The 27998-nt window shown below is 46.0% G+C and overlaps 1 protein-coding gene across 3 annotated transcripts in view; it reads left to right on the forward strand.

The window, feature by feature from the left end:
• The window catches only part of LOC138435968 (beta-secretase 2), a 236949-nt gene that overhangs the window by 182645 nt on the left and 26306 nt on the right, over positions 1–27998 (forward strand). For all 3 annotated transcript variants that reach the window (XR_011255308.1, XM_069581304.1, XM_069581326.1), the window contains 2 exons: positions 1775–1918; positions 23731–23854. Coding sequence is in view for 2 of the 3 variants with exons in the window: in XM_069581304.1 (XP_069437405.1) it covers positions 1775–1918; positions 23731–23854 (268 nt within the window). In the remaining variant the exon portion in view is untranslated. The remainder of the gene's footprint in view (positions 1–1774; positions 1919–23730; positions 23855–27998) is intronic.

Raw genomic sequence — 27998 nt, forward strand, 5'->3', positions numbered from 1 at the left:
GTGGGGTCCGGTGGGTGGGCTCTCCCCTGCCCTCCCCTCCGCTCCTCTTGTTTTACCCTCTTCCTCCATTCCTTTCTCCCTCTCTTTCCTCCCTCTCTCCCTTCCCTCATTCCTTCCCTCCATCCATCCATTTGTCCTCTTGTTCTCAGGACTAGACCTAAACACCGATGGGGGACATCCCTGAGTCCCCTTGTGCAGGGTCTTGGGCCATCCCTGGATCTTGGCAGTTTGGGGAATGCTGCATAGTCCTGATCTGTGGACTCTTTACAGAGTAAAATCTAAAAAAATTGTCTGTGTAGGGACAGAGCTGTCCGCCAGGCCTCTGGGAACCTAAGGGTGGGTCAGTGCCTTGTCCCCAGGAGTTGAGAGGAGGATCCTGGAGTCTGTCGACCACACAGGTTCTCTCCAGGGATGTCTGTGGAGGCAGTCTGAGCGCAGTTTGGAAAAGAATTTCCAGACACACAGCATTTCAGAAGGGAGTGAATTTATTAAGAGCAAACAGCAGAGATAATGTGGGCGTTGGGAGCTCAGCGGGCTGACAACTCCTGAAAGACCATGGAGAGTCAACAGTTCTCACAGGTCAATAGCCAATTTTTATAGCCTCAAGACAAAGTTACTGCTGGAAGGTAAGCATTAGGTGATTGGTTGGGGTGCTATAGGGTGTTTGGGCTTCCCTGGTAGCTCAGCTGGTAAAGAATCCACCAGTAACACAGGAGACCCCAATTTGATTCCTGGGTTGGGAAGATCCTTCTGGAGAAGGGATAGGCTATCCACTCCAGTACTCTTGGGCTTCTCTGGTGGCTCAGATGGTAAAGAATCTCCCTGCAATGCAGGAGACCTGAATTCCATCCCTGGGTTGGGAAGATCCCCTGGAGGAGGGCATGGCAACTCACTCCAGTATTCTTGCCTAGAGAATCCCCATGGACAGAGGAGCCTGGCGGGCTACAGTCAGTGTGGTCGAAAAGAGTAAGACATGACTGAGCAACTAAGCACAGCACAGTGTGTTTACTGGAGCAGGCATTTTGTCTACCTGGGAGTCAGGAAGCTGGTTAGTAATGATCAGGGGGCTTTTGGCAATGGTTACAAAGCGGCTCAGTCAGCTTCAGAGGTGACCTTGACTCTGGGTTCTGCTTCCACTTCCGTGAGATCTGTGCAAAGCCTCGCACCTGCAGCCTGCAGCAGAGCTCAACAACATCCTTTGCCAGGAACCATGGGTGTCCCTCCAGCCTTGTCTGAGGATAATGACAATCTGGGGATCATTTCCAGTGTCACAGGGGTGACTGTGTGCTCACGGGTACCAGGTACCACCCTCAGCACTGGTGACACAGTAAACAAACCAGGGTGCCTCCGCCACCGTCTGGGTTTCTGTCTGCTTCCAGGAGCTTCCTTAGTCCCATGGGCTCTGGAGGGAAGGGCCTCATCTGTCCTTAGGCCAGGTGTCAGGGCTGCCGGAGGAGCCCTTGATGCGAGCCCGTGCGGAAGCTCTGAGACCCAGCACAGCAGCAGATGGGAACCTCAGCCCAAGCGCCTTCACATCCCACTCCTGTCACCCGCTCCTGTCACCCGCTCCTGTCACCCGATCCTGTTCCCCTCAGCAGCCGTGCTCAGAAGCCGATGGGCTCCACTGAGTGGCCCCAGGCCCTCGCCAGCCCACCATCCTGAGGAATTCCCCATGGGGCGTCCTGCTAAGACTCGGTGCCATCAGGAAGGCCTGGATGGGGTCAGAAGAGCAGGTGGGGGCACCACATGCATCTTGCCATCTGTCTGTCCACAGGCACCCTGAAGGCAGTGTTCTTCATCTTCGCCTCCCTGTGCGCCTGGTACTCCGGGTACCTGCTGGCAGAACTCATCCCAGACGTGCACCTGTCCAGCGCCGTTTACAGCATCCACAGCATTGGCAAGAAGCCCATCCTCAAAGGTGGGTACCACGGTGGGGTCAAGGCAAGGACTTGCAGCCCTGCTGCCGCGGTGAGACTGGGCTGAGGTCTCTACTGCCATTTATGTTGATGAGAAAGAGGAGGAGGAGGAAGAGGAAGAATCCTCTCCCATAGTTCCCACTCCATTGCCCTGCTCACACCCCATGAGCCCCCAAGCAAGCCATGATGTTAGGAAAGCAAGCTTTATATGCGGGATGCATTAAAAATTCACACTGGAACTGGGGATGAAGTGAAATTACAAAATACCCACTAAAAATTACATTGGAAAATGTGTGGGACCCTGAAGTCACATCTGTACCTTTTTCCACAATCTCATTGTAAATAGGTAGCTGATATATTTTTTACAGAAATAAATGATACAAAATTAATTTTCACACATATAGAGAGCCAGGTAATGATTTTTAAATGTTATAAAAAACCATTCCTTTTCAAACTTGATTACCTTTTGTGGCCAGAAGAAAAAAAAAAAAAAAGAACTTTTTAGATATTGACTATGACTGAAGTGTTTTTATTTTAAGTAGGATTTTTCACAGTGAATTTGCTTGTAATCAGATGGATTTTATTGCATGTGGATTATGGATGAGGCCAGTACCCTGGGGGAGACCCTGTGTGTTCAAGGAATGGATCTGCTCTCAAAGGGCGGACTTTCTCATTTTCTCCAATTTTACACAAAATGGGAAGTCTGTTCTAGGTGAGGGCTTGCCTCCAGGAGCTGCCTCTAAGCTGATCTTTTTATACGGGCTCATTCTTGTGGTTTCTGATTCCCACCAGGGGAGTGGGGAGGCCCTGTCACCCTCCCTCGTGACGAAGCACGTCGAGTTATTGGGAACCAAAGGTGGTGCTGAAAGCCAGCAGCTGTGTCCTGGGTCCTACTGGCTTGGAGCCTCAGCTCTGGGGGAGCTCAGGACTGCTCAGGAGTCTGGTGGACCCAGAGTGTGGAGGTGGTACCTTATGATTCGTAGTTTAATGCTCACATGTGTTGACTTTAAAAATATTCACAACCTAAAAGTCGAGAGTTATGTTTCATTCGGTGGGAAATTTTAGGACTTCAGGTCCAGGAGACAGCATCTCAAGTAGCTCTGAGAGAGAAACTCTGAGGAGGCAAGGAGAGGAGTCAGGTTATATAGAAGTTCTGCAACAAAAGGGAGGTAGTCTGAACATCAAAAGATGATCATTAATTAAAGAGAACCAGATATCCCAAGTTAAGGAATTTAGCACTTTTCTATGTATGGGAAGATGCAAGAATCTAGGTGCACTGAAATCATTTCCTTTCATATGCATCTCAGCTCTCTGGGACCAGTATCCTGTTTTGTGTCCAGAGTTCCTCAGAGCTCACCGTGGGAAGTGGCTGCATTCTGACGGCTGCTAGATGGCAGGTGTTCTTTCCTTCCTGAGTTCTCTCAGGGCTCACTGGCTTTCGTAGGAGGGCTGCAGTCGCTGATGACTGTGACATCCTTGCTTACTGATATGGCAGGAAATATTCCATTTCCTACATGAATAAAAGATTAAAAGGGGACAGCATCATCCATGGCATCAGGCTGGCTTTGCGGCCACACTTAGTCTGTGCTGTTATCCACAGTGTGGCCGGGGGTATGGATGCTCCCCAGGGACAGGTGCCCCCTTCAGAGCCCCTCTGTGCCTGGCAGACAGGTGAGTAGAGGATGCTTTCCTGGCCTCAGGACCAGTTTCAAGGACGGAACACAACTCCTGCAGGCCTCAGGGCCCTGGAATCCTCTGTTACTTTGGGCTCCGCACAGAGTTTGACCTACATTCCTCAGTCCCCGAGGCTACGGGCCAGCATGAGAGACACGCACACTCAGAATCAGCAGCAAAGGAAGGTCACATTGAGGTGTGAGGTCAGTGTCGGGCGCTGAGCAAAACAAGCCCTGGAAACTGGGGCTCTGAGCACTGAAACCCTATGGCCACAGCCCCGGAGTGAGACCATCTACATCCACCACCGTGGGCTGCCACCCCTTCCTCCTGGCTTGGCTTTTCCCACTTCATTACCTTAAAATGGCCCATTTCTTGACATAGCTGTGGAGGCCCTTGATCATGGCTTTGGAAGTCCACAAAGTTGAGCCTTCCCTTTGTAAATCCAGCTCTCCCTGGGTTCACACCATCTGTCAGTAGATTGGGTGTAGCCTCCCCACCACTTCTGTGTGATTTTGCACGCACGGGCAAGTCCTGCTGACTCGGCTCATTTTCTAGAGCCAGTCTCCTCCTGCTCAGGAACCTGGGCAGTGGTTGGAATCTTCCTGGAGAGCATGTCTTCATCCTCTGGCCTCCCTTCCTCCCCCTGCTGCAGCCAGCACAGCACGTAGGGATCAAAAGTGGTCAACACACAGCTTAGAAAAAGGAAACTAGAGACAGAATTAAGGTTTTAAAGATGGGACCAGGGGACTCATGACCTCTAGGATCAAGGGCCCTGCTGACTGATTCTACATCACTTTTTTTGAGCTCTTAGTATGCAGAAGTATCTGCTTTTTAGATAACATAAGGTTCCCATGCCCCCAGTCAGGTCCCAGAGTTAGTGCTCTTCTCTGTACTCTTATGTTACCTCCTAGTACCGAGGGCATCACACAGCCAGGGGCAGCAATCTTCACAGGAACATCGGAAGACCCATCAGTGTTTCTGCAAGCAGCGTTCTGAACTTGCGCTGACCCAGAGTTCCAAGGTCCACACCATGTTCCTCCTTAGCTCAGCAGGCATGACGAGCCCAACTAATCAGCCTGATGTACTTTTTCTTTAGATTATATTTAGTTGCTATATCTCACTTTTTTTCTTTTCCCATGGTGTTCTTCTCATGACTTAGCCAGAGTGACAGGTGGCTGACTATTAACCCCTGCACTTCCCCCTTTTTGTTTTTGTAGCAAAAGATATGCCTATCTCATGACTTCTTTCTTCATTAGTTTTCGCCTCTGAAGACTAAGCAGAGAATTATAGTGAAACAACAAAGCATGTGTAATGTTTTAATGAGACCACGTCTGATACCTTTGATCCACTCAAGAGGACTCAGTGATTTAAGGCCCTCTGCTATTCCTTGAAGTGCATCTTTCCTGGTAGTAGTCTAAGAGAAGCGTGCTGCATGCCAATGATTTTTGCTTGTTTAATATCTAGAGTAAGTTTGCCAGTCATATAGCCCTGCAAGTGTCGTCTAATATTTTCCCAGGTATGTTCAGATTGATTATATTCCTGGGGGTGGGAGGTCACACAGAGAGTAGTAATGTTCCAGTCACACTTTAAATGCATTTGTAAGTTAAGATTTTGCACTTCTTCCCCTAAGAGTAGCACTGCAGGATGTAGGTTCCTTTCTACATCCACCAACCTGCTGTTAATCTCCTCATCTATATGAGTTTGGGCTCCCCAAGTGGAAGTGGCATTTTTATGCCACTCCTGCACAAAGGTGGTGGTTTGTACCGTCTGATGGAGGGCTATTTCCGCCACTGCCGCTGTGGTGGTGATGGCAATTATGCCCATTATGGTGGCAATATGGAGCCCAGTAAAACATTCAGATCTTTTAAAAATGGTATTTAGTACTGTGAGCAAAGTGTGCATGTCAGGGGAGAGTTCCCAAGGCCTGTCTTGAGTTACTGGCAGCCAGACTCCTCAACATCTGTGCAACATCACATAGGAATGGTTAGGGTTGAATCAAGCAGGTATATAGTTTGCAATCCTGGCAGGTTAGGTTCCTTTCTGTCTTGTTAATAGTTATAGTGCCAATCATAATCACATCTGGATCCCAAACACAAGTTTGAGTATAAAACGTCCAGTTTGTTGATGTATTGAATGACAGAGTCTAAATTGTGGAATGAGAATAATTTCCATCCCAAATTCGATATTTCTTCAGGCTTATGGCCAACTTCCATAATTATGTTTGAGCCCTACCTGATTCGAGCTGTGGCTGTGGCGAAGACATGCCACTGCCCTGCCAGATGATGGGATATTCTCAGTGTGTAGTAATAGTAGTGTGATTGTACTCACATGCATACCAACGCGACTTCTTATAAGGACTGCAGGATGAGTTATGGTGTAGGCAATTAGAGACTGTATACCCCTTCGGGGGCCAGTCCCAGACAATTCCATAGGAACCATTAAGTAAGATCACCCCCTCAGTCCCGCAACAGTTATCTCAATCTATTCGGTCTTGTCGGTTGGCCCATATGCGTCTGTTCTCACATGGGTCTATCTGATGTGGTAGATTATTTTGATTAGTTTCTTGATATACAAAGCTCAATCCAGAAAGCAAATACAGTTGAGCCTTAGTGTGATTTCTGCTCAAAGAATTTACAGAAAGCCACGCCTGCATTGATAGATTAAGACAGCCCTGGTCAGCACCCAGGCAAAGAGGCCAAGGGTCAAAACCCAAAGTACTATTGTAGGGGGTCCCCTTTTCCTTTTTATGAAGGGCAAACGCTTCTCTTCTGGACCAGGGATCCAGGAGGATTCATTAACATAAACAGGGATAGATCCTTCACCCCAATTAACAGGCGTTAGCAATCGGGGAATTAGGTACATAGGCTCAATAGGTATAATCCTTTGCTTCTGCCAAAGTCAGGGGTATACTCACTGCGATGGTTATCAGGGCAAACAGCCATGATCAGGTTGCCTGGAGTCACCGATTGTTTCTGCTCGGTTTTACTCTACCAGCTGGAATCCACACAGGTTCTAGACCTTCTCCTGGGGAGATACAAGCAAACGCTCTTCCCCATGTAATTAACTTCCCCAGTGACAGCATTTGTTAGTGGATCTGCCACCAAATCACAGCCTTAGTTGTATTTGTGGATGTGGCCTGAAAATGTCACTCAGCTGCAGTTTCCATAGTTTGTGCTGAAATATTCAAAAATTGAGAGTAAATAAAGCGTTATTCAGTATTGTTTATTGTCCTGGGCATCTCCCCCTTTTTTTGTTTTTGTATCATATGTTTAAGTGATGGATTAGCCCTCTCCACTATGGCCTGTCCTTGTGGATTATAGGGAATGCCTGTAGAATGTTTTATAGACCAAATTTTAAGAAATTGTTGGAATGCTCTACTGGTATAAGCAGGGCTGTTATTAGTTTTTATAGTTTTTGGTTGTTTTATAACAGCAAAACAAGCATATAAATGTCTTTGTACATGTTTTGTAGGCTCACCAGATTGAGTAAGTGGTCCATATAAATTGAGAGAATGTATCAATAGTCACATGTATGAAAGAGAGCTTACCGAAGGAAGATATATGAGTTACATCTGTTATAACTATGGGTTTCATATGGAACTATAGCCCATCATTATATCAGTGGCTCAGTCACACATTTGATAATGTAAGGGACACTTTTTGAAACAAGCAATATAGTTAGCAGTAATAGTAAAATCATAAGTAAGAACTTAAGTCGAGAACTTTCATTAGGTATAGCTCAGTAACATCTCTAGGTCATCTGACTTAGTTTGTTAAATGACTATGGCCTGTTGTTAATTTGCTGGTTGTAGATCCTGGAGCATCTGATCTTCATTCAAAGACTGGTTACTGAGATAATCTTTAGAAACAAACTTAGAGTGTCCTTTTAAATAACTTAATTAAACCTCTTAGCAGTGTAACATAACCACAAGGAGCTAGCCTACCAGGCTCATCTGTCCATGAATTCTCCAGGCAAGAGTACTAGAGTGGGTTGCCATTTCCTTCTCCAGGGGATCTTCCCAACCCAGGGATTGAACCCAGGTCTCCCACATTGCAGGCAGACCTCTATCATCTGAGCCACCAGGGAAGCCCCCTTAGTAAATACAGATCTTAATTAACAAAACTAGAACTGAAGATTCAGTGAAACAGATGTCATAGGCCTGCCATCAGTTGGGTGGATATTTCTTCTAGAAATCCTAAGTATACTCTGAGATTTTTGTAAATGTCTGGAGACAGTCCTTTTTACCTTGATGAGGCTGTTCACAACCCAAATGTCTCCAGTTTCCGGAGGGACAAGGTAAAGAGAAAAGGGAAAATGTTTTAATTTTACCCACAGGTGTAAATCACTAAATTGTTTTAAACCATCAGTGACTTGAGGAGAAGTTTTATTTCTGAAAACAAAAATTAGAAGCCAGTAATATGTCAGACGAAAAGTCATGAGAATGGTAGTCATATTCAGCAGTCTGTTCAGTCTCATGTAACTAATCCCTTCGTTCTGTGGCCCTTGCCTGACGACCAAGGACATCAGTAAAAACGATAGTTGGCAAGAAGTTTGTAAAGTTTTTTGGAATGTCTGTATGACCTGTCCTGCAAAGTGGATGACCCAGTCACTGGAGATTGTAGAAAACACATTTTAACCTTTTTTTTTTTTTTTCTATTGTGAGATATCAACCCTGAAGCCAGGAAAGGCTTTAGTTTATGACATAAAAGTGAGGTTTGAAAGGGACACAGGAAAAGCCTAGTGGCCGTCTTGGACTTCCCGTAGCCCTGACTGCTCGGTTTATAACCATTGTTTATCCTTTTTAAATTTCCTGATGAGGGGTTAATTTTGTAGAAGCAGAATGATCTTTGTCCATGTGGGCCATAGTCTCCATAGATCACTGTGAAATAACACTCATTCATTTTATCAAAGTAGCAAAAGATTTTATAAGCAAGTATGTACTTTGGCCACCTCATGCAAAGAGTTGACTCATTGGAAAAGACTCTGATGCTGGGAGGGATTGGGGGCAGGAGGAGAAGGGGACGACAGAGGATGAGATGGCTGGATGGCATCACTGACTCGATGGACATGAGTCTGAGTGAACTCTGGGAGTTGGTGATGGACAGGGAGGCCTGGCATGCTGCGATTCATGGGGTCACAAAGAGTCGGACACGACTGAGCGACTGAACTGAACTGATGAATCACTTAAAGACAAAGAAATTTATATAATCTGTTATCAAAAGCCACATTCCAAACTTTGTTCTTTAAGAGAAAACCAAATTCCAGCTTGGTACCAGCTTATATTCACTGTGAAATAATAGTTTTTTTACTTAGTCAAAGTAACAATAAGACTTCAAAGGCAGTTTAATGTCTTAACAAAATGTACCATGCACAAAACTCTCCTTTCACTTGCTACAAACCTTTTTTACATCTTTTTGTATTTATCACTTCATTTATCTATTTAGCAAATCACCACCTGTAAGTTTAGGCTCACTTCTTTTTTAATAGACTGTACTTTTATTTTTCATACCTTTTTTATTAAAAATATAAATCTCATTTTCCTTAAACCATGAACTGTCTTTTATCTTAGCATTTTGTAGATTGGTGAACATAAATACCAGTTTTAAATTTTTTTTAACAGAGAACATCTCAGGATGGCACTAAACATATTTATTAATAATCCAAAATCTCTAGTTTCTCTGTTAGTGTTCAGTAATTAATGTTTCAAAATCTTAATTTGTTTGGAAATGACCTAGCTATTTAATAAACTGTTATCATTTAGTTTAGCACAACCCTAGAAATTTAAGTTACCCCAGCCCTCAGATTATTTTAGATAGACATTTCTAAAATATAATTATTTTTAGTAGAGTTTATCTAAAAGTTTTCATCTCATATATATTTGTATATGTGTGTTATTTTTGAAGTTTCTTCACTCGAGTTACTTTCCTTGTCGACAAATTTAGTTTACATTAAGCCTAGGCACAATCAAAGTATTACACAATGTTGATGACTCAAGACATAATTAGCTTAACAAACAAAACATTAATGTTAGATAATAATATTGAATATTTCTCAGTTCATGTGAACCTGAAATTAAATAGAGCTCATTTATAAGTTAACCTCATACTATCCTAAAACAAAGACACACACTGAGATACAGATAAATTTAGACAGCCAGACAGATTTCACAGTTTTCCTCTTGAAATTTAAAATGTCTCTTTACCTCTTCTTTTTTTTCTTGGTTTGAGTGCTACCAATTTGTTCATGGCTGGAGTCCCAGATAGAGTGGGCTGTGTATCCCAAGGACACGATAAGAGTTAACCAGGTTTCTTCCCAGGCGCGTTTTTGTTTCTCAGGCAGAATTGGAGCTCCAAAAAAGTATTTTAACAAGTCAACTTTTTCTTAACTGTACATGCAAGAAGAACCGGTTTTGCAATTTCAAAAAAGATTTTAACCAGTTTTCTCTGGAGTCTGAAGCATATCCTGGCCATTCAGTGTCAAAAATGTCATCTCTCTTTTTTGTAGTCATAGTTTCATAGCTAAAAAAGAAACCAAAGCGTGTTCAAATGGGCTCTAATGACAGAGGTAGCCTGACTGATAAGATGTTGTTCCAGCAGGGATTGTCTCTCTGGAGCAGTGAGGTCTTCTCTTAAAGAAAGCCTGTCCTTTAACCTCTATTTTCTCCCAGGCTCTTAATGTAGAGTCGCCTCACCTGTTCTATAGCCTGATCTTCCCTAAGCACTTGATCTTGAGTTCTCCCCCAATTTCCATTGCCTATCAGTTGATCTGAAGAGATGGGGATCTACCTGACTTGGTCATGAGCTGCCTTTATCAAACAGGAACCCTCAGCTAGTCCCTGCGCTATTCCCATGGTGAAAGGAGAATTTACTCCATAATTCTGAACAGCTTGCTTACGTTCCTTTAATATTTTGAATCTGCTTGTGTATAGCCTCACCCCACTAGGATTATTAGGATCTGTCCCAGGAGCTATCCGTTCATCTATTGTCAATGGAAATGCCATAGCCATAACCTCCAAATCACCCCTCCTGTCGAGGCTGCCACAAAACCTTTCTGGAGGGGAGACAGACTGCTGTCTGTCCTAAAGAAGCAAAAGCTGGAGCCGCTCCAGCAGTTAAGACAAGAGGGGGAAGAAGAGGAGGCCGAGCAAATTCCTTTCTTAAACAAAGGCACAGAAGGATCTGCAGCTGGTTCTACCCCCTCGGGCTCTGTATACTCAGGTCCTCCCTCTCATGGGGTTTCACATTCATCCTCACTCCCTTCTGAGCTTTTAGGGGTTGGAAGAGGTTCCAAAGCGGATTTTATTAGTGTCCAAGTTGACCAGATAGGTGCAGGCAAGGGCACTCCCTTGCAAAGAAGTTTCTCTAATTCCCTACCTACCTTCTCCCATGTTCCTTAATCTAAAGAAGGGAACCGCCAGCAACGTTTCTCAAAGGTTTGTAAAAGCTTCAATAGCCGGCCCTCACTGATTTTTGTCCCCTCCTCCACCCCGCCGACCCACCTCTTTCAAAAGCTGCCTTACAAGGCAATACGGTGGGTATTGTTCCGACCTTTTTGAATTTCCCGTGCTTAACCCGGGTTTCAATGCCTGAGAGAGCGTTACTGCCAAGGGGGATTTCCAGATGCCTCACCCCACTCTTCCGCGAGACCCTGCTATGATTGTTCAACTTTAGCTTCCTTCTCGGCGATCCTTCACTTTTGAGCCCCACGTTGGGCACCACTTGCTGCAGCCAGAGCAGCAGGTAGGGATTGAAAGTGGTTAACGCACAGTTTGGAAAAAGGAAACTAGAGACAGAATTAACGTTTTTTAATTAATTTATTCATTTTAATTGGAGGCTAATTACTTTGGAATATTGTAGTGGTTTCTGCCATACATTGACATGAATCAGCCATGGGTGTAGATGTGTTCCCCATCCTGAACCCCCCTCCCGCCTCTCTCCCCATCCCATCCCTCCCCTCAGGGTCATCCCAGTGCACCAGCCCTGAGCACCCTGTCTCATGCATCGAACCTGGACTGGTGATCTATTTCACATATGATAATTTACATGTTTCAATGCTATTCTCTCAAATCATCCTACCCTTGCCTTCTCCCAGAGTCCAGAAGACTGTTCTACACATCTGTGTCTCTTTTGCGGTCTCGTGTATAGGATCATCGTTACCATCTTTCTAAATTCCATATATATGTGTTAGTATACTGTATTGGTATTTTAAAGATGAGACCAGGGGACTGATGACCTCTAGAATCAAGAGCCCTGCTGACTGATTTCACGTTGCTTTTATTGAGCTCTTGGCATGCAGGAAGTATCTGGGTTTTAGATAACAATGTTCCTATGCCCCCAGTCACATCCCAGAGTTAATGCTCTTCTCTGTACTTTTATGTTACCTTCTAGCACCAAGGCATCACACAGCTGGGGGTCAGCAATCTTCGCAGGAACATTGGAAGAACCATCAGTGTGTACACAAGCTTTTTGAACTTGCGCTGACCTGGCGTTCCAAGGTCCACACCATGTTCCTCCTTAGCTTAGCAAAGCATGACAACCCCAACTAATCAGCCTGATGTACTTTTTGTTTAGATTATACTTAGTTGCTATATCTGGCTTTTATTCTTTACCTGTGCTATTCTTCTCATGGCATAGCCAGATCGACAGGTAACTATTAACCCTTGCATCCCCCTTCTCATATTTCATGGGGATATTAGGACTTCGTGGAAGGTTCTGTGCTTGCCTCCAGGACAGGACAGACACACAGTCTCCCTCCCCCTGAGGGGTAAGGCTTCCCACGTCTCTCCTCCTTGACCCACTCCTTCATTTCCTCCCTGTAGGGCTGTCCCCCAGCAGGCCTACAAGCCCTGCACTCGCCCAGTTTCAAGACCCAAGAAAGCACCCAGAGTCAGCAACACAGACATCATTGGTTTAATGGATGGGCAGCTCACACATTGGAGGCAGGGTCTTGGGGGACACCCACACTCCCTGTGCTGCCAAGGGAGCAGGTCCTGGTGGCAGGGGGAGGTTATCAGTTACAGGGGACACTGAACCAGGTGGGCTCATCAGTTACCAGGGAAACAAGCAGAGGGGCAGGCCCCTCACTGCCCCTTTAATAAGAACAATCACTAGGTGGGCCCTGGACAAGTGTCGTAGGAAGGAAGGTCAGGCAGGTGAGTGGATGGATGTGAGGCAAGCACAGGTGGAGCCAGGGAGGGACAGAGAGCAGGAGGACAACCATCTTCAGCGGTCAGAACCTCTGGACTAGGAGTAGAGGTGACCTGCCATAGACCAGGCCACCCTCATTTAATTAACTAATTAATTTTTTTTTAAGTATTGGGAAAAAATACAGTGTTGCCTTAGTTTCTGCTATACAGCAAAGTGAATCAGTCACATATATACATATATCCCTTCCTTGAATTATACTGAGTAGAGTTCCCTGGGCTCTACACTTGGTTCTCATCAATTATCTATCTCATGCACGTGTTTGTGCTCCGTCCCTCAGTCGTGTCTAACTCTTTGCGACCCTATGGACGTAGCCCACCAGGCTCCTCTATCCATAAAATTTTCCAGGCAAGGATACTGGAGCCAGTTGCCATTTCCTTCTCCAGGGGATCTTCCTGACCCAGGGATCGAACCTGGGTCTCCTACATTGGCAGGTGGATTCTTTACACTGCAACATCAGGGAAGCCCATTTTATATATTCAGTTCAGTTCAGTTCAGTTCAGTTGCTCAGTCCTGTCTGACTCTTTGCGACCCCATGGGCTGCAGCATGCCAGGCTTCCCTGTCCATAACTAACTCCTGGAGATTGCTCAAACCCATGTCCATTGAGTCGGTGATGCCATCCAACCATCTCATCCTCTGTCATCCCCTTCTCCTCCTGCCTTCAATCTTTCCCAGCATCAGGATCTTTTCCAATGAGTCGGTTCTTCACATCAGGTGGCCAAAGTATTGGAGTTTCAGCTTCAGCATCAGCCTTCCAATGAATATTCAGGACTGATTTCCCTGAGGATTGACTAGTTTTATCCCCTTGAAGTCCAAAGGACTCTCAAGAGTCTTTTCCAACACCACAGTTCGAAAGCATCAATACTTCAGTGCTCAGCTTTCTTTATAGTCAAACTCTCATATCCATACATGACTACTGGAAAGACTATAACTTTGACTAGATGGGCCTTTATCAGCAAAATAATGCCTCTGCTTTTTTAATAAGCTGCCTAGGTTGGTCATAGCTTTTCTTTAAAGGAGCAAGCGTCTTTCAATTTCATGCCTGCAGTCACCATCTGCAGTGATTTTGGAGCCCCCCAAAATAAAGTCTGTCACTGCTTCCACTGTTTCCCCATCTATTTGCCATGAAGTGATGGGACTGGCTGCCATGATCTTTGTTTTTTGAATGTTGAGTTTTAAGCCAGCTTTTTCACTCTCTTTCACTTTTATCAAGAGGCTCTTTCGTTCTTCTTTGCTTTCTTCCATAAGGGTGGTGTCATCTGCATATCTGAGGTTATTGATATTTCTCCCACCAATCTTGATTCCAGCTTGTGCTTCATCCAGCCCAGCGTTCCTCATGATGTACTCTGCATGTAAGTTAAATAAGCAGGGTGACAATATACAGCCTTGAGGTACCCCTTTCCCAAACTGGAATCAGTCTGTTGTTCCATGTCCAGTTCTAACTGTTGCTTCCTGACCTGCATAGAGATTTCTCAAGAGGCAGGTCAGGTGGTCTGGTGTTCCCGTCTCTTTAAGATTTTCCACAGTTTGTTGTGATCCACACAGTCAAAGGCTTTGGAATAGTCAATAAAACAAAAGTAGATGTTTTTCTGGAACTCTCTTGCTTTTTCAATGATCCAGTGAATGTTGGCAATTTGATCTCTGGTTCCTCTGCCTTTTCTAAATCCATCTTGAACATCTGGAAGTTCACAGTTCACATACTATTGATACCTGGCTTGGAGAATTTTGAGCATACTTTGCTAGTGTGTGAGATGAGTACAGTTGTGCGGTAGTTTGAACATTCTTTGGGATTGGAATGAAAACTGCCCTTTTCCAGTCCTGTGGCCACAGCTGAGTTTTCCAAATTTGCTGGCACATTGAGTGCAGCACTTTAACAGCATCATCTTTAGGACCTGAAATAGCTCAGCTGGAATTCCATCACCTCCACTAGCTTTGTTTATAGTGATGGTTCCTAAGGCCCACTTGACTTTACATTCTAGGATGTCTGGCTCCAGGTGTGTGATCACACTATCATGGTTATCTGGGTCATGAAGATCTTTTTTGTACAGTTCTTCTGTGTATTCTTGGCACCTCTTCTTAATATCTTCTGCTTCTGTCAGGTCCATACCATTTCTGTCCTTTATTGAGCCCGTCTTCGCATGAAATGTTCCCTTGGTATCTAATTTTCTTCAAGAGATCTCTAGTCTTTCCCATTCTATTGTTTTCTCCTATTTCTTTGCATCAATCACTGAAGGAGGCTTTCTTATCTCTCCTTGCCTTTCTTTGGAACTTTGCATTCAGGTGGGTATATCTTTCTTTTTTTCCTTTGCCTTTAGCTTCTCTTCTTTTCTCAGCTATTTGATACATACATTATTAATGTGTATCTTATACACAGTAGTGTATATATGTCAATCCTAATCTCCTAATCCATCCTATCCCCCACTTTCCTCCTTGCTCTCTCATTTTACTTATTTCTCCCTTTATCCCCACTTCCCTCTCCGACATCACCCACCGTCCCCCAGCCCTCTGATGCATCTAATGACACCCTTCTGTTGAACACCTGTCTTGCAGGCATGCATTTCGGTGCTGCAAGGACCTGGTTCTTGGTGTCACTCAGCACCATGCCGGAGGCCCTGTCTGGCTGTGGGTGCCTCCCCTCTGAGTCTGCTCAGGCTGCATGGTGCCTGGGGCTTGAGTCCTCGCATTTTCCTCTTTCTCTTTTGGGAGTGGGGGACAGCTCCCCGTTGCCTTCAGCTTGTCACCACACAGATGCTCTGTAGCAGACATCCCCACAGGTCTCCTCGTGGACATGGCTGAAACTTTTTTTGGTATTTACATACCCAGGAGTGGAACCACAGCGCAACTGTCAGTTCAGATGACTCAGTCGAGCCTGACAGCTTTCCAGAGCTGGTTCCTGGCTCCCGCCATCCTCAGCAACACGCGCACTTCCCAGCTTTCCAAGTTTCCCAGTGGGACAGGCACAAAGTGGCAAGTTGCCACTGTAACTAGCATTTCTTAGGCTTCCAATGACCTTTGGAACGTCAAGCCCAATTGAGACAACTACATTCATCCCTCCTATCTGTGGGAGATTGATTCCAGGACCTCTGCAGATAGATGCTCAGGTGCCTTATATAAAATGGCACAATTTCTGCATGTTACCCACCCACATCCTCCTTTATACTTCATCTCTTTTTCTTTCAATTTTGTTGCGATATAATTGATATACAGGCAGATTCTTTACCAGCTGAGCTAGCAGGGAATCCCATAATTGATATACAGCACTGGATACGTTTGGAGGCTTCTCTGGTGGTCAGTAGTAAAAAATCCACCCGGCAATGCAAGAGACATGGGTTCAGTCCCTGGGTCAGGAAGATCCCCTGGAGAAGGGCATGGCAACCCACTCCAGTATCCTTGCCTGGATAATCCCATGGACAGAGGAGCCTGGCGGGCTACAGTCCATGGGGTCGCAAAGAGTCAGACATGACTGAGTGACTAAACAACCAAGTTTAAGTTTAAGGTGTGCAGCATGACTTACATACATCATGTGATGGCACAAGTTAGTAAATATTCACCATCTCATTTAAACACAAAGGTAAAAATATAGAAAAAAAATTGTGATGAATAGAAAAATAAATTGTGATGAGAACTCTGAGGATTTGCTGTCTTAATAGCCCTCCTACATACTTTAAATCATAGCTAGGTTACATACAATGCCTAGTACAATGTAAATGACATGTCAACAGTTGTAAATACAATGTAAATGCTATGTAAAGCATTGCCTGCCAGATGCAAATTCAAGTTTTGCTTTTCGGGTCTTTCAGGAATTTTTAAAAATCTTTCCAGTTCCTGGTTGGTCGAGTCCAAGATGTGGAATCCACGGAGAGAGGAGGGAGGGCTGTCCTTATTTTTCTTTCTGATGGGCAAGAGGAGGAACAAGGGCCAGTTGAGGGGAGGAACTCCAACTCCCTGGTGCCCAAGCACACTAGGCCGTTGTGCAGCTGTGCTTCTCAGAGAACTGCCAGCTCCCGCTTTCCTTCCACCTGCTCTCAGCTGGCAGCCTGCCGCTCCTGCCTTGGGCGCCTGTCATGCAGGGGCACGCAGAGGCCAGACCTGGGGCTCAAGAGCCTGTTGCTGCCAGAGCTGAGAAAAGAAGGGCGTGGAGTGACTGCCCGCTGGCTCAGTGACACAGCTTATTTCTAGGAGAAATAAACTTTTTATATATATATATATATATATATATATATATATATATTTAATATATGTGTACGAAAGTGAAAGTGTTAGGCACTGTTTGTGACCCCATGGACTGTAGCCCGCCAGGCTCCTCTGTCCAAGGGATTCTCCAGGTAAAAATTCTAAAGTGGGTTGCCATTTCCTTCTTCAGGGGATCTTCCCAACCCAGGGATCAAAGTCAGGCCTCCCATACTACAGGCAGATTCTTTACCATCTGGGCTACCAAGGAAGCCCATAAATATGTATATATAATACATATTAAATATAATATATAGTGTATATATTATATAAAAACACTATATTATATTAATATATTAATAAAGTATATTAACACTTTAATATATTAATATACCATACTTTAATATACTATCATTTAATATACTATATATAGTATGTATAATGTATTTGATATATTTAACATATTATATAATATAATTAATATCCTATATAATTTAATATACTATACTAATATATATTTAATATAGTATTATACTTTAATAAACTATAATGATAAAGTATATTAATATTACTATATATATGACTCCACTGGTAGAAGTATATATTAATAGATACATATATTAATAGATACTATATATTAATATGCATTTATATGTTATATATTAATATATGATGTATATAATATATATTAATTATTATAATGTATATGTATACAGGCATACTGTAGTTCATGGGGTCACAAAGAGTCCAATATGACTTAGCAGCTGAACAACAAATATGCATATATATATATGAAGTGAAAGTCGCTCAGTCATGTCCGACTCTTTGCAACCCCACAGACTATACAGTCCATGGGATTCTCCAGGCCAGAATACTGGAGTGGGTAGCCTATTCCTTCTCCAGGGGATCTTCCCAACCCAGGAATCGAACCAGTGTCTCCTGCATTGCAGGCGGATTCTTACCAACTGAGCTATCAGGGCACACATATATATATATGACTGAAGCACTTTGCCGTACACCTGAAACTATCACAACATTGTAAATCAACTATGAGCTGCTGCTGCTGCTGCTGCTGCTAAGTCGCTTCAGTTGTGTCCGACTTTGTGTGACCCTGTAGATGGCAACCCACCAGGCTCCCCTGCCCCTGGGATTCTCCAGGCAAGAACACTGGAGTGGGTTGCCATTTCCTTCTCCAATGCATGAAAGTGAAAAGTGAAAGTGAAGTCACTCAGTCATGTCCGACTTTTAGTGAACCCATGGACTGTAGCCTACGAGGCTCCTCTGTCCGTGGGATTTCCCAGGCAAGAGTACTGGAGTGAGGTGCCATTGAGCAATTCTTCCATAAAAAGGAAACCACTCACTACTATTTTCTCAACATAAAAATGTATTTGAATCTTATTGAAATCATAGTAAATACATAAAACTGCATTTGATATGTTTGCAGGCACGGCCCTTAGCTGAATCATAAAAACACAGGTTATTTTTTAAATCTTCCCAACATTTTTGCAAAACGGGCTCTCTTGCCTTATGGCCTTCTCCTTCCCTGTTACTCAGAAGTTGCATTCCTCTCCTGAATTTAACTTCTCTCTGCTTTCTGGGTTGCATCATGGAATCTCTTACAGAGCAGGCCTGCTCAGGAGACAGCTGCTGCTGCTGCTGCTAAGTCGCTTCAGTCATGTTCGACTCTGTGCGACCCCATGGATGGCTGTCTACAAGGCTCCTCCGTCCCTGGGATTCTCCAGGCAAGAACACTGGAGTGGGCACAGGGTTAATGGCTGAGAACATGGTTGGTTACACCCAGGACTTTGTTGGTAACCATGAACCCTCAGAAGCAGCGTGGATGATGCTTTGCCCAGGTTCCGGAAGACAGGCTGCCTCTTTCACCCTGTGGGAATATTTGTCCCACTTATTTGTGATGTTACCAGGCCCTGTTTGCTTCTGTTTTTCCAGTTGGCTTAAAAATAGAGTAAAATATCGTTTCTGGTTCCATGCCCTGCCTCCCATACTAATCTGCTCTCATTCTGTCTCCAAACTGCCACTTCCACTGGAGGTCAGGAGGTACAGTGTCCCCATGACCTTGGGATATTTTAAGCAACACCGGGGTTGGGCCGTATTAGACCTTCCATCTTCCTGGTCACACCATAGCTGTCTGCACGCCCAGCACTCGGTGAGGACAAGCGGGTTATGTCACCAGGGCACCCGACAGCATGGTGATGATGGCAGAGGGCCTGGAAATGTTGCCTTTCTCCACGAGCAGGGGGCTGGTACAGTGAATCTCAAAGAAGTCCTGTCAAGAACAGCAGGGTCAAGTCTGTGTCCTCGGGAAGAGAAATGCAGGCAGGATGCACGTGGATCCCACTTTAGGAGTGTCCTCTCTAGACTGAGTACAGAGCTTCCTTGACTTATGTTTTTGGGGCCTGTGCTGGGTCTTCATTGCTGCTCGTGAGATTTCTCTAGTTGCAGCAAGTGGGGGCCTCGTATTGCAGTGACTGCTCTCCTTGCGGAGCACAGGCTCTAGGCATGCAAGCTTCAGTAATTGTGGCTTGTGGGTTCAGTAGTTGTGGCTACTCTGTGAATGTAGGATCTTCCCGGAGGAGGTATCAAATCCAAGTCCCCTACAGTGGCAGGCTGATTCTTAACCACTGGACCACCGGGGAAGTCCTGCTTCCTTGACTTAACAATAGAGTTGCATCCCAATAAACCTATCATAAGTTGAAAATATCACAGGTCAAAAATGTATTTAATACACCTGAACATCCTAGCTTAGCCAAGTTTACCTTAACTGGGCACAGCCCATGTACATTAGCCGACAGGTGGGCAAACTCATCTATCACAAAGTCTATTTATAATTGTGTTGATTATCTCCTGTAATTTGCTGAAAACAAAAAAAAAAGAATGGCTGTCCACATACCGGTTATTCACCTTTGTGATCGTGTGGTTGACTGGGAGGAGCTGTGACTGCCACTGTCCAGCATTACAGAGGCGCTGGACCACACAGCACTAGGTGGGAGAGGATGGTTGTTGTTGTTCAGTCACTAAGTCGTGTCCACTTTCTGTGACCCCATGCACTGCAGCATGCCAGGTTCCTATGTCCTTTACTATCTCCCAGAGTTTGCTCAAATGCATATCCATTGAGTCGGCAATGCTGCCTAACCATCTCATCCTCTATCGTCCCCTTCTCCTCCTGCCCTCAATCTTTCCCAGCATCAGGGTCTTTTCCAGTGAGTCAGCTCTTCACATCATGTGGCCAAAGTATTGAAGCTTCAGCAATAGTCCTTCCAATGAATATTCGGATTCTTTACCACTGAGCCACCAGAGAAGCCCTGGGAAAGGATAGAAATTCACAATTCAAAGTATAGTTTTCTCTGAATTCATATTTCTTTCACATCATCGTAAAGATGAACCATCATAAGTCAGGAACCAACTGTACATACTCAGGATATCAGCAAAGTCTGGAAGCAGACTTTAGGCACTGTGTTAGTTACAGTTTTAATATTATGCTCAGTGTGTTTTTAGATAAACTACCCCTGAATTCAAAGTAATGAGCATTATCATTAATTTTTTTAAAAACTAAAATAAATACACTTTCATGTTCAAAACCGAGAAACATTGAGAAGATACTATATTTATAGCACTTTCACATGTTAATAGTTGGACAACTTGCTTTAAATTTAGGTAACTGGAGATTAAGAAAAAATGTATTTAGTATATTATAATCTATGAAAATGTGAGTAAGGTGACATATATGTTCATATATATTATAGATAAACTGTTTATATATTGTTAATCCATGTTTTCCAACTTTGCAGATGTCCTCTGCAGGCATAGAAAAGTCCAGAAGAAAAACAGTGATGATTACTTAGAATAATACATAAGACTTTTTCCCTTCTTTTTGTCTATTACGTTCAATTTTTTTCTTCAGAAATTAGATTTAAAAAGATAAAATCCCAAGGTCCTTTGTTATTACTAAAAGCAAACCAGAGCTGCTGTAGCACATGTACAGAAAGCCCTGACTCCAGATTGCTCATCCCTTTTGTAGTGGGGGAACAGGTTCAGTGGCTCTTGAGTTTTCTGCCAAAGTAAGTACAGGTTTCTGCCTCATCAAAGGGCCAGATGTCCATTCATTTGTTACTGAACCAAACCTTGATTTGCTCACCTTCCAGCAGTAAAGCCAATCTGCTGACACTGGGTTGCACCGCCGGGAAGTACAGCATTTATTCCAGGTGCAAAGCAAGGAGTCCAGGCAGCTAGTGCTCAAAAGACTAGAACTTCCTGGTGGGTTTCAGGGAAGCATTTTTAAAGGCAACATGAGGGAGAGAGCCTTAGAGTACATGCTCAACTTCTGCACAGTTCTCTGATTGGCTGATAGTGAGGTAACAGGGCAAGGTACCAGGGGTTAACGTAGTCACTCCTGAGGCTCCAGTAGGTCTGGAATATACATGCTCTGAATGGTCGTCGGGTGGCTTCCCAGGTGGCACTAGTGGTAAAGAACCTGCTTGCCGGTGCAGGTAGATGTAAGAGATGTGGGTTCAATTCCTGGGCAGGGAAGATGCCCTGGAGGAGGGCACGGCAACCCACTCCGGTATTCTTGCCTGAAGAATCCCATGGACAGAGAAGCCTGGTGGGATACAGTCCATGGGTCACAAAGAGTCGGACACGACTGAAGCAACTTAAAACACACACAGTGGCCATTGGGTAGTTAACCTCTTCCTTTTGGTGGTAGTTTTAGAAGCTGTAAAACAACTCAGTGACGTGCATGAGACACTGTTACCCCTGTTGTGTACTTCAGGGAGGAACTTAAGATTCTGTCACTGCCATTTGGCTGATTTACTGTTTGAACTGTCACCAATTCTCCTGGCCCAACTGCTACTTTTGTCACTATAAAATCACATACCTTTGATCATTAATTCTTGAGTCAGGCTTTTGTGGCTCTGGGGAGTCCTGGGAGACTAAGCTTTTCTACAGACAAGAGGCAGGCAGAGGACTCTGGGGCCAGGGGGAGGGTGGGGATCTGGCCCAGAAAGACCCCCATAGGGTCCTGCTCCATTACATATTTGTTCAACATGTTGATGGAGCAGCTGCTTGTGCTGCACACCCACTAGGTGCTGGGGGTGCAGTGAAAATAAGCGGATGACATCCTTGTCCTCACGGAGAAGCTTTTGAAAAAGGAACTACGGGATGTTAAACAGTGATGAGGGCTAAGCAAAAGAAAATAAAACAGGGCAAGCTGGACAGTGCAAGGTGGGTTGGAGCTTTGGTGATGGGGGTAGCGCAAGTGAGGGGAAGAAAGATGTGAAGAGCTAAGTGCGATGTTGGGGTGCACTCCCCCCAAGAATGCTGTGGCCTCCTGGGCACCAGGAATAGGCATGCACCAGCATCCCCATGATCCCCAAGCAGCTCAGCCCTGGTCCAGCTCAGCCCCATGGCACTCAGCCATCACAGCACTCATGGGTAGTCCTCACTCCCCCAGCAGAGCCTCCCAGCCACTCTGCCGGCTGAACTTTCATTCAGGTAGATGAAACAGAAGAGCACTGGAGGGATCCATAAGGCAGTCCCCACTCAAACAGGAGGAGTGGGAGCATTTTCTGATTTTTTTTTTTTTTCTGGAGACTCAGGATTACAATTTGAGCCCAACACAAGACTCTGGGTTCTGTGGGTGATGACAGATAGCCATACCTGTGAAAGGAGGGAGACACAAGTGATGGCAACAGGCACCCAGTAGTGGGAGATGCAGGTAGTGCCCAGGGCTGGCTGACCCCACCCTCCCCGACTGCTGCCCTCTATTGCTGGGCAAGACATCTCCAGGGCCTGCCACCACTGACATAGCAGCCCAGGCAGAAAACCGCAGTGTCTCAGGCTTAAGGGAAAGGAGAGGGGTCAGCCAGGGCCAGAGTGGTGTTGTGGAGGCAGTCCGAACATGGGTTGGAAAAGAGTTTCCAGACAGAGCATCTCAGAAGGGAGTGAGTTTATACAGACCAAAGAGCAGAGATAATGTGGGTGCTGCGAGCTAGCAGGCCGATCCCTCCTGACAGACCAGGGAGAGCCGACCCCTTTCGTGGGTTAGTAGCCAATTTTTGTAGCCTCAAGACAAAGAAAATTCCTGCTGGAAGGGTGGCATTAGTTGATTGGTTAGGGTGAGCACTGGGAAGGGCATTTTTGCCTAATATGGGGTCAGAAAGCCTGTTCATGAGGATTAAGGGGTGGCTTTTGGCAACGATGGGGTGACCTTGTTTCTGGGCTCTACTTCTGGCCTTGGTACAAGGTCTTGCACCTGTGGCCTGGGGGCAAGACTAACAGTGGTCAGGAATGTGTGTGTGTGTGTGTGTTTCAGGTATGTAAATTCAGAAGCTGGATAGATGTTCCATAGGCTACTGGTTGGTTCACCAGCACGCTTAACAACTAAGAGTGATTCCCAACTCCTTTTAAATGGTTCCGCCTGCTCAGCATCCCCTCCTTTTGCATATTTGCTATTTGAAGACAAAAGCATGTTCAATTAGCTTCACATCTTCCCAGTTTTCCTCTACCACTACTGGCATGGGAGGCCATTCCCTCCTCTGGGAGATCTTCCCAACCCAGGGATTAAACCGAGGTCTCCTGTGTTGTAGGTGGATTCTTCACCATCTGAGCCACCTGAGAAGCCCTCTACCACTCCTGAGATTTGCCAATATGAAGTCCTAGGACAGACAAACTGCCATTCATGGCCAAGCAGTGGCTTCTCCTGATCAATACTGTGTGGTGCTAACTGTTATATTCCTGTTTGTTGCAGCCCCAACCCCAAAAAGGCAAAAATGTGACCACTGGTCCCCGTGTCCTGCAGACACCTACGCTTACCGGTTGCTCAGCGGGGGTGGCAGGGACAAATACGCCAAGATCTGCTTTGAGGATGAGATGTAAGTATCAGTGCGAGAAAAGAAAGCCTAGCTCCCCCGCGTGGTTGTTTGCCTTCTCTGAGGCTGAAAAGTGAAAATGAAAGTCGCTCAGTTGTGTCTGACTCTTCCTGACCCTATGGACTCCTCTGTCCATTGGATTCTCCAGGGAAGGATACTGGAGTGAGTTGCCATTTCCTTCTCCAGGGGATCTTCTCAACCCAGGGATCGAACCCAGGTCTCCTGCATTGCAGGCAGAATCTGAAACTGACTAGGCAGCAAGCCTGTCCCAGGAGAGAAGGGCATGTCCTGGACTTCAGGCAGAGGCTAGGGGCGTCCGAGGGGAGCTGAGACAGCCCGCTGTGCCCACGGTGGGGTGGGGACACGTGGATTGTCTCTCGTGGTTTTATGTGCCACGTGTTGGGCTTCCATTTGATAACAGTCAGCATGAAACTCAGGGCTTCCCAGGCGGCACTAGTGGTAAAGAACCCACCTGTCAATGCGGAAGATGTAAGAGACATGGGAGTTCAGTCCCTGGGTCAGGAAGATCCCTTGGAGAAGGAAATGGCAACCCACTCCAGCATTCTTGCCTGGAGAATCCCATGGACAGAGGAGCCTGGCAGGCTCCAGTCCATAGGATCAGAGTCAGACACAACCGGCTTAGCACACTTGCACACACACAGCACAAACTTCAGTATATATTTTGTACTCTAGCCCTTCAAAATCAGGGAAACACCAAAACTCAGGACATAGCTGTCCTGCATTTGGGTTTTGAGTCTCACCCTCCTGGAATAAAGTCAGTGTCATCTCTCCCTGCAGCCCACACCCCTTGCTCAACTCAGTCCAGGTTCCCTGCAACTGCCTTACCCTTAATAGCCCACTAATCCCTGGCACTTAGAACTGTCCTAGCCCAGCGTGTTTCCTGGCTAGAGCTGCATAACAAAGTACACAGACAGTGCAGCTTAAGCAACAGACATTCATTCTCTCACACTCTGGAAGCCAAACGTCAAGATCAAGGTGTGGCCAGGGCTGGTTCCTTCTGGGGCTGCTAGGGAATGTCTGTCTCGGGCTCTTCCCTTGACTTGCAGATGCCATTTTCACCCTGGGCCTTCACATTGCCTTCCCTGCTTGTGTCTTGGTCCCAACTTCTCCTCTTTGAAAGGACACCGTTCATATTGGATTGCTGTTGTTGTTCAGTTGCTAAGTCATGTTCGATTTGTTGTGACCCCATGGACTGCAGCACACCAGGATCCCTGTTCTTCACTATCTCCTGGAGTTTGCTCAAACTCCTGTTCGTTAAGTCGGTGATGCCATCCAACCATCTCATCCTCTGTCACCCCCTTCTCCTCCTGCCTTCAATCTTTCCAGGCATCAGGGTCTTTTCCAATGAGCTGATTCTTCGCATGAGGTGGCCAAAGTGTTAGAGCTTCAGCTTCAGCATCAGTTCTTCCAAAGAATATTCAGGGTTGATTTCCTTTAGGATTGACTGGTTTGATTTCCTTGCTGTCCAAGGGACTCTCAAGCATCTTCTCCAACACTATAATTTGAAAGCATTAATTCTTCAATGCTCCTTCTTTATGGTCCAAATCTCACATCCATAAATGATGATTGCTGGAAAAACTATAGCTTGGACTAGACGGACCTTTGTCAGCAAAATGATGTCATTACTTTTTAATACACTGTCTAGGTTTGTCATAACTTTTCTTCCAAGGGTCAAGTGTCTTTTAATTTCATGGCTGCAGTCACCATCCACAGTGATTTTGGAGCTCAAGAAAATAAAATCTGTCACTGTTTCCACATTGTCCCCTTCTATTTGCCATGAAGTGATAGGACCAGATTCCATGATCTTAGATTTTTGAATGTTGAGTTTTAAGCCAGCTTTTTCACTGTCCTCTTTCACCCTCATCAAGAGGCTATTTCATATTGGATTAGGGTCACTCTAAAGAACTTGTTTTAAATGAGTCATCTCCTTAAAGGTCCTGTATCGAAATGAAGTCACATTCTGAGGTTCTTAGGATTAGTATAACATTTGAACTTTGAGGGAACACAGGGTAACCCACAACACCCAACTTAAGGATGATTTGGGTGATTAAGTGATTACTGCAGATAAAAGAAACTGAGTGCTCCTAATCCTGAGCAGCAGGTCATTTGGAGTCATCCCACCAATTCCCCGAAAGCCAGGCCCACCCTCCCTTCTTTGTTGGTTGCTTGTTGCCCAGAGCACTTGGCTCGTCCGCATTTTCCTCCCTCCTTCTCAGTCACTTGTCTCTGCACACACCTCGTCCATCAGGGAGTGGGCAGCACGCTCAGAGAGGGGGTCAGATTCAGTTCCACACGCCTTACTCAGTCCTGGTGTATCCTTTGTTCAGTATTTGTGAGTTGGGTAGAAATAGCCCCCTACAGGTCCATCCCTTCTCCAAGCCCCATTCACTCTGCCAGACAGTTTACTGACAAACTTTCATCCACCGATGAACCCCCCGGGGTGAGGCACTCAGTGGAGGGACCCTGACGTGGAACATGTGGCTCCTGCCCAAGAAGCTGACATCACAGTTCAGGGTTCTCCACCTCAACCCCATGGACACAAGGGCCTGCTGGTTCTGTGCAGTGGGGGCCACACAGGGCATTGCAGGCTTGGCAGTTCCCCAGGCCTCCACCCACTGGAGCCATAGAGCCTTCCCCCCTCCCTCTGGCTATGACAACAGCACTCATCCCAGATATTGTCACATGTCCCCAGGGTGGCATAATCCTACTCCCCACCCCGTTAAGAACCACTGGTGTAGGAGAGAACGAACTGTCAGAGGAGTAGGTGGATGTGGAGTACATCTCTCTCCACAGATACATCAGGAACACACCTTCAGACACAGAAGTGCATGCGGAACACCAGCTGAGAGCAGACAGGAGTGCCTGACCAGTGGAAAAGACTATATAGAACCACGCGAAACTCAGTAGCATGAAGGAACTATGGGGAAAAACAGGAGTGTTAGTAGGGCTGAACCTCGGCGGGTGGGGGACTAAAGCAGGGGTCCGATCCCCACATCAGAGGAGAGACATTTAGGGCTGAGAGGGAAACAGCTGATCTGCGGCAGCCTAAATGGAATGAGACTCAGACAGTCCTTGCCACAGCCATACATACCCCAGACTGGGACGCAGGTCCTCTGGAAGACACAGCGGCTAGGAGCTGGAGTTTAGGGATTGTGGAGCAATCCCGGGGTGGGAGCTGCTGATGACTACGGAGAGATCGATTGAGGGGATGTGAGGGGAGAGATTGTGGTGGGAAATGCTTGTGGGGAAAAGCCGGGCAGCCATGGGAGCAAGGTGATACTGCTGAGTCACACGCAGTGGGTGGAGCCGTCATCATAGCCTCTCTCTCCCCACACGCCAGCACTGGCAGGTGAACAATGGAGAGGCTGGCCTGTCAAACGCTGATGCACTGAACTACAGAGCAGGACCCCACCCAGGGTGCTCCTGTAAGTGCCTGATGCGCCGATTTACAGAGTAGGACCCCAGTCAGAGGGGCCCCCTCTGTGTGCCTGATACATCTAACAACAGAGAAGGACCCCAGGCGAGGGAGCCCTCTAAGTATCTGAATGGGCAGAGTTATGGAGAAACACTGGCCAAAGAGGCCTTCTGATCGCCAGCTACAAGAGGCTCGAAAAAAGACTCTGATAGGGCCATAACTCCTGCAATGGAGACAGTCTGTGTCCCTGCACACTTGGCGCTGCCAGGGTCGCCTCAAGCCAAGCAGCTGCACCACCTTCATGCTCAACTCTCACTGGGGCAGAGCTGCCACAGGCAAAAAAAAGTCTTTCATCCATGTGCACAGGGTCGCTTTGGTAGTGTCCGACTCTTTGTGACCCTGTGGACTGTGGGCGGCCAGGCTTCTCTGTCAGTGGGGTTCTCCAGGCAAGAATACTGGAGCGTATTGGCCAACACTGGGTGCCATACCCTTCTAGAGCACTGTATTTCCTGCTGCCCTAGCCGCCAACTCCCCTGAGCTACCTGGTGCTGCCAGAACCCCTGCAACCCAAGCAGCTTCACGACCTCCACACCTGGCCCTCACAGTGGCAAACCCAAGTCCTCCAGGGCAGCCTCAGGAGCAAACCCCAGTGGACGACCCACATGCAGAGGTGGAAATAAATCCACAAATGAAACCCAGGGGCAATGTGGC

Source organism: Ovis canadensis, chromosome 1 (genome assembly GCF_042477335.2).
Source record: "Ovis canadensis isolate MfBH-ARS-UI-01 breed Bighorn chromosome 1, ARS-UI_OviCan_v2, whole genome shotgun sequence".
Taxonomy (NCBI): domain Eukaryota; kingdom Metazoa; phylum Chordata; class Mammalia; order Artiodactyla; family Bovidae; genus Ovis; species Ovis canadensis.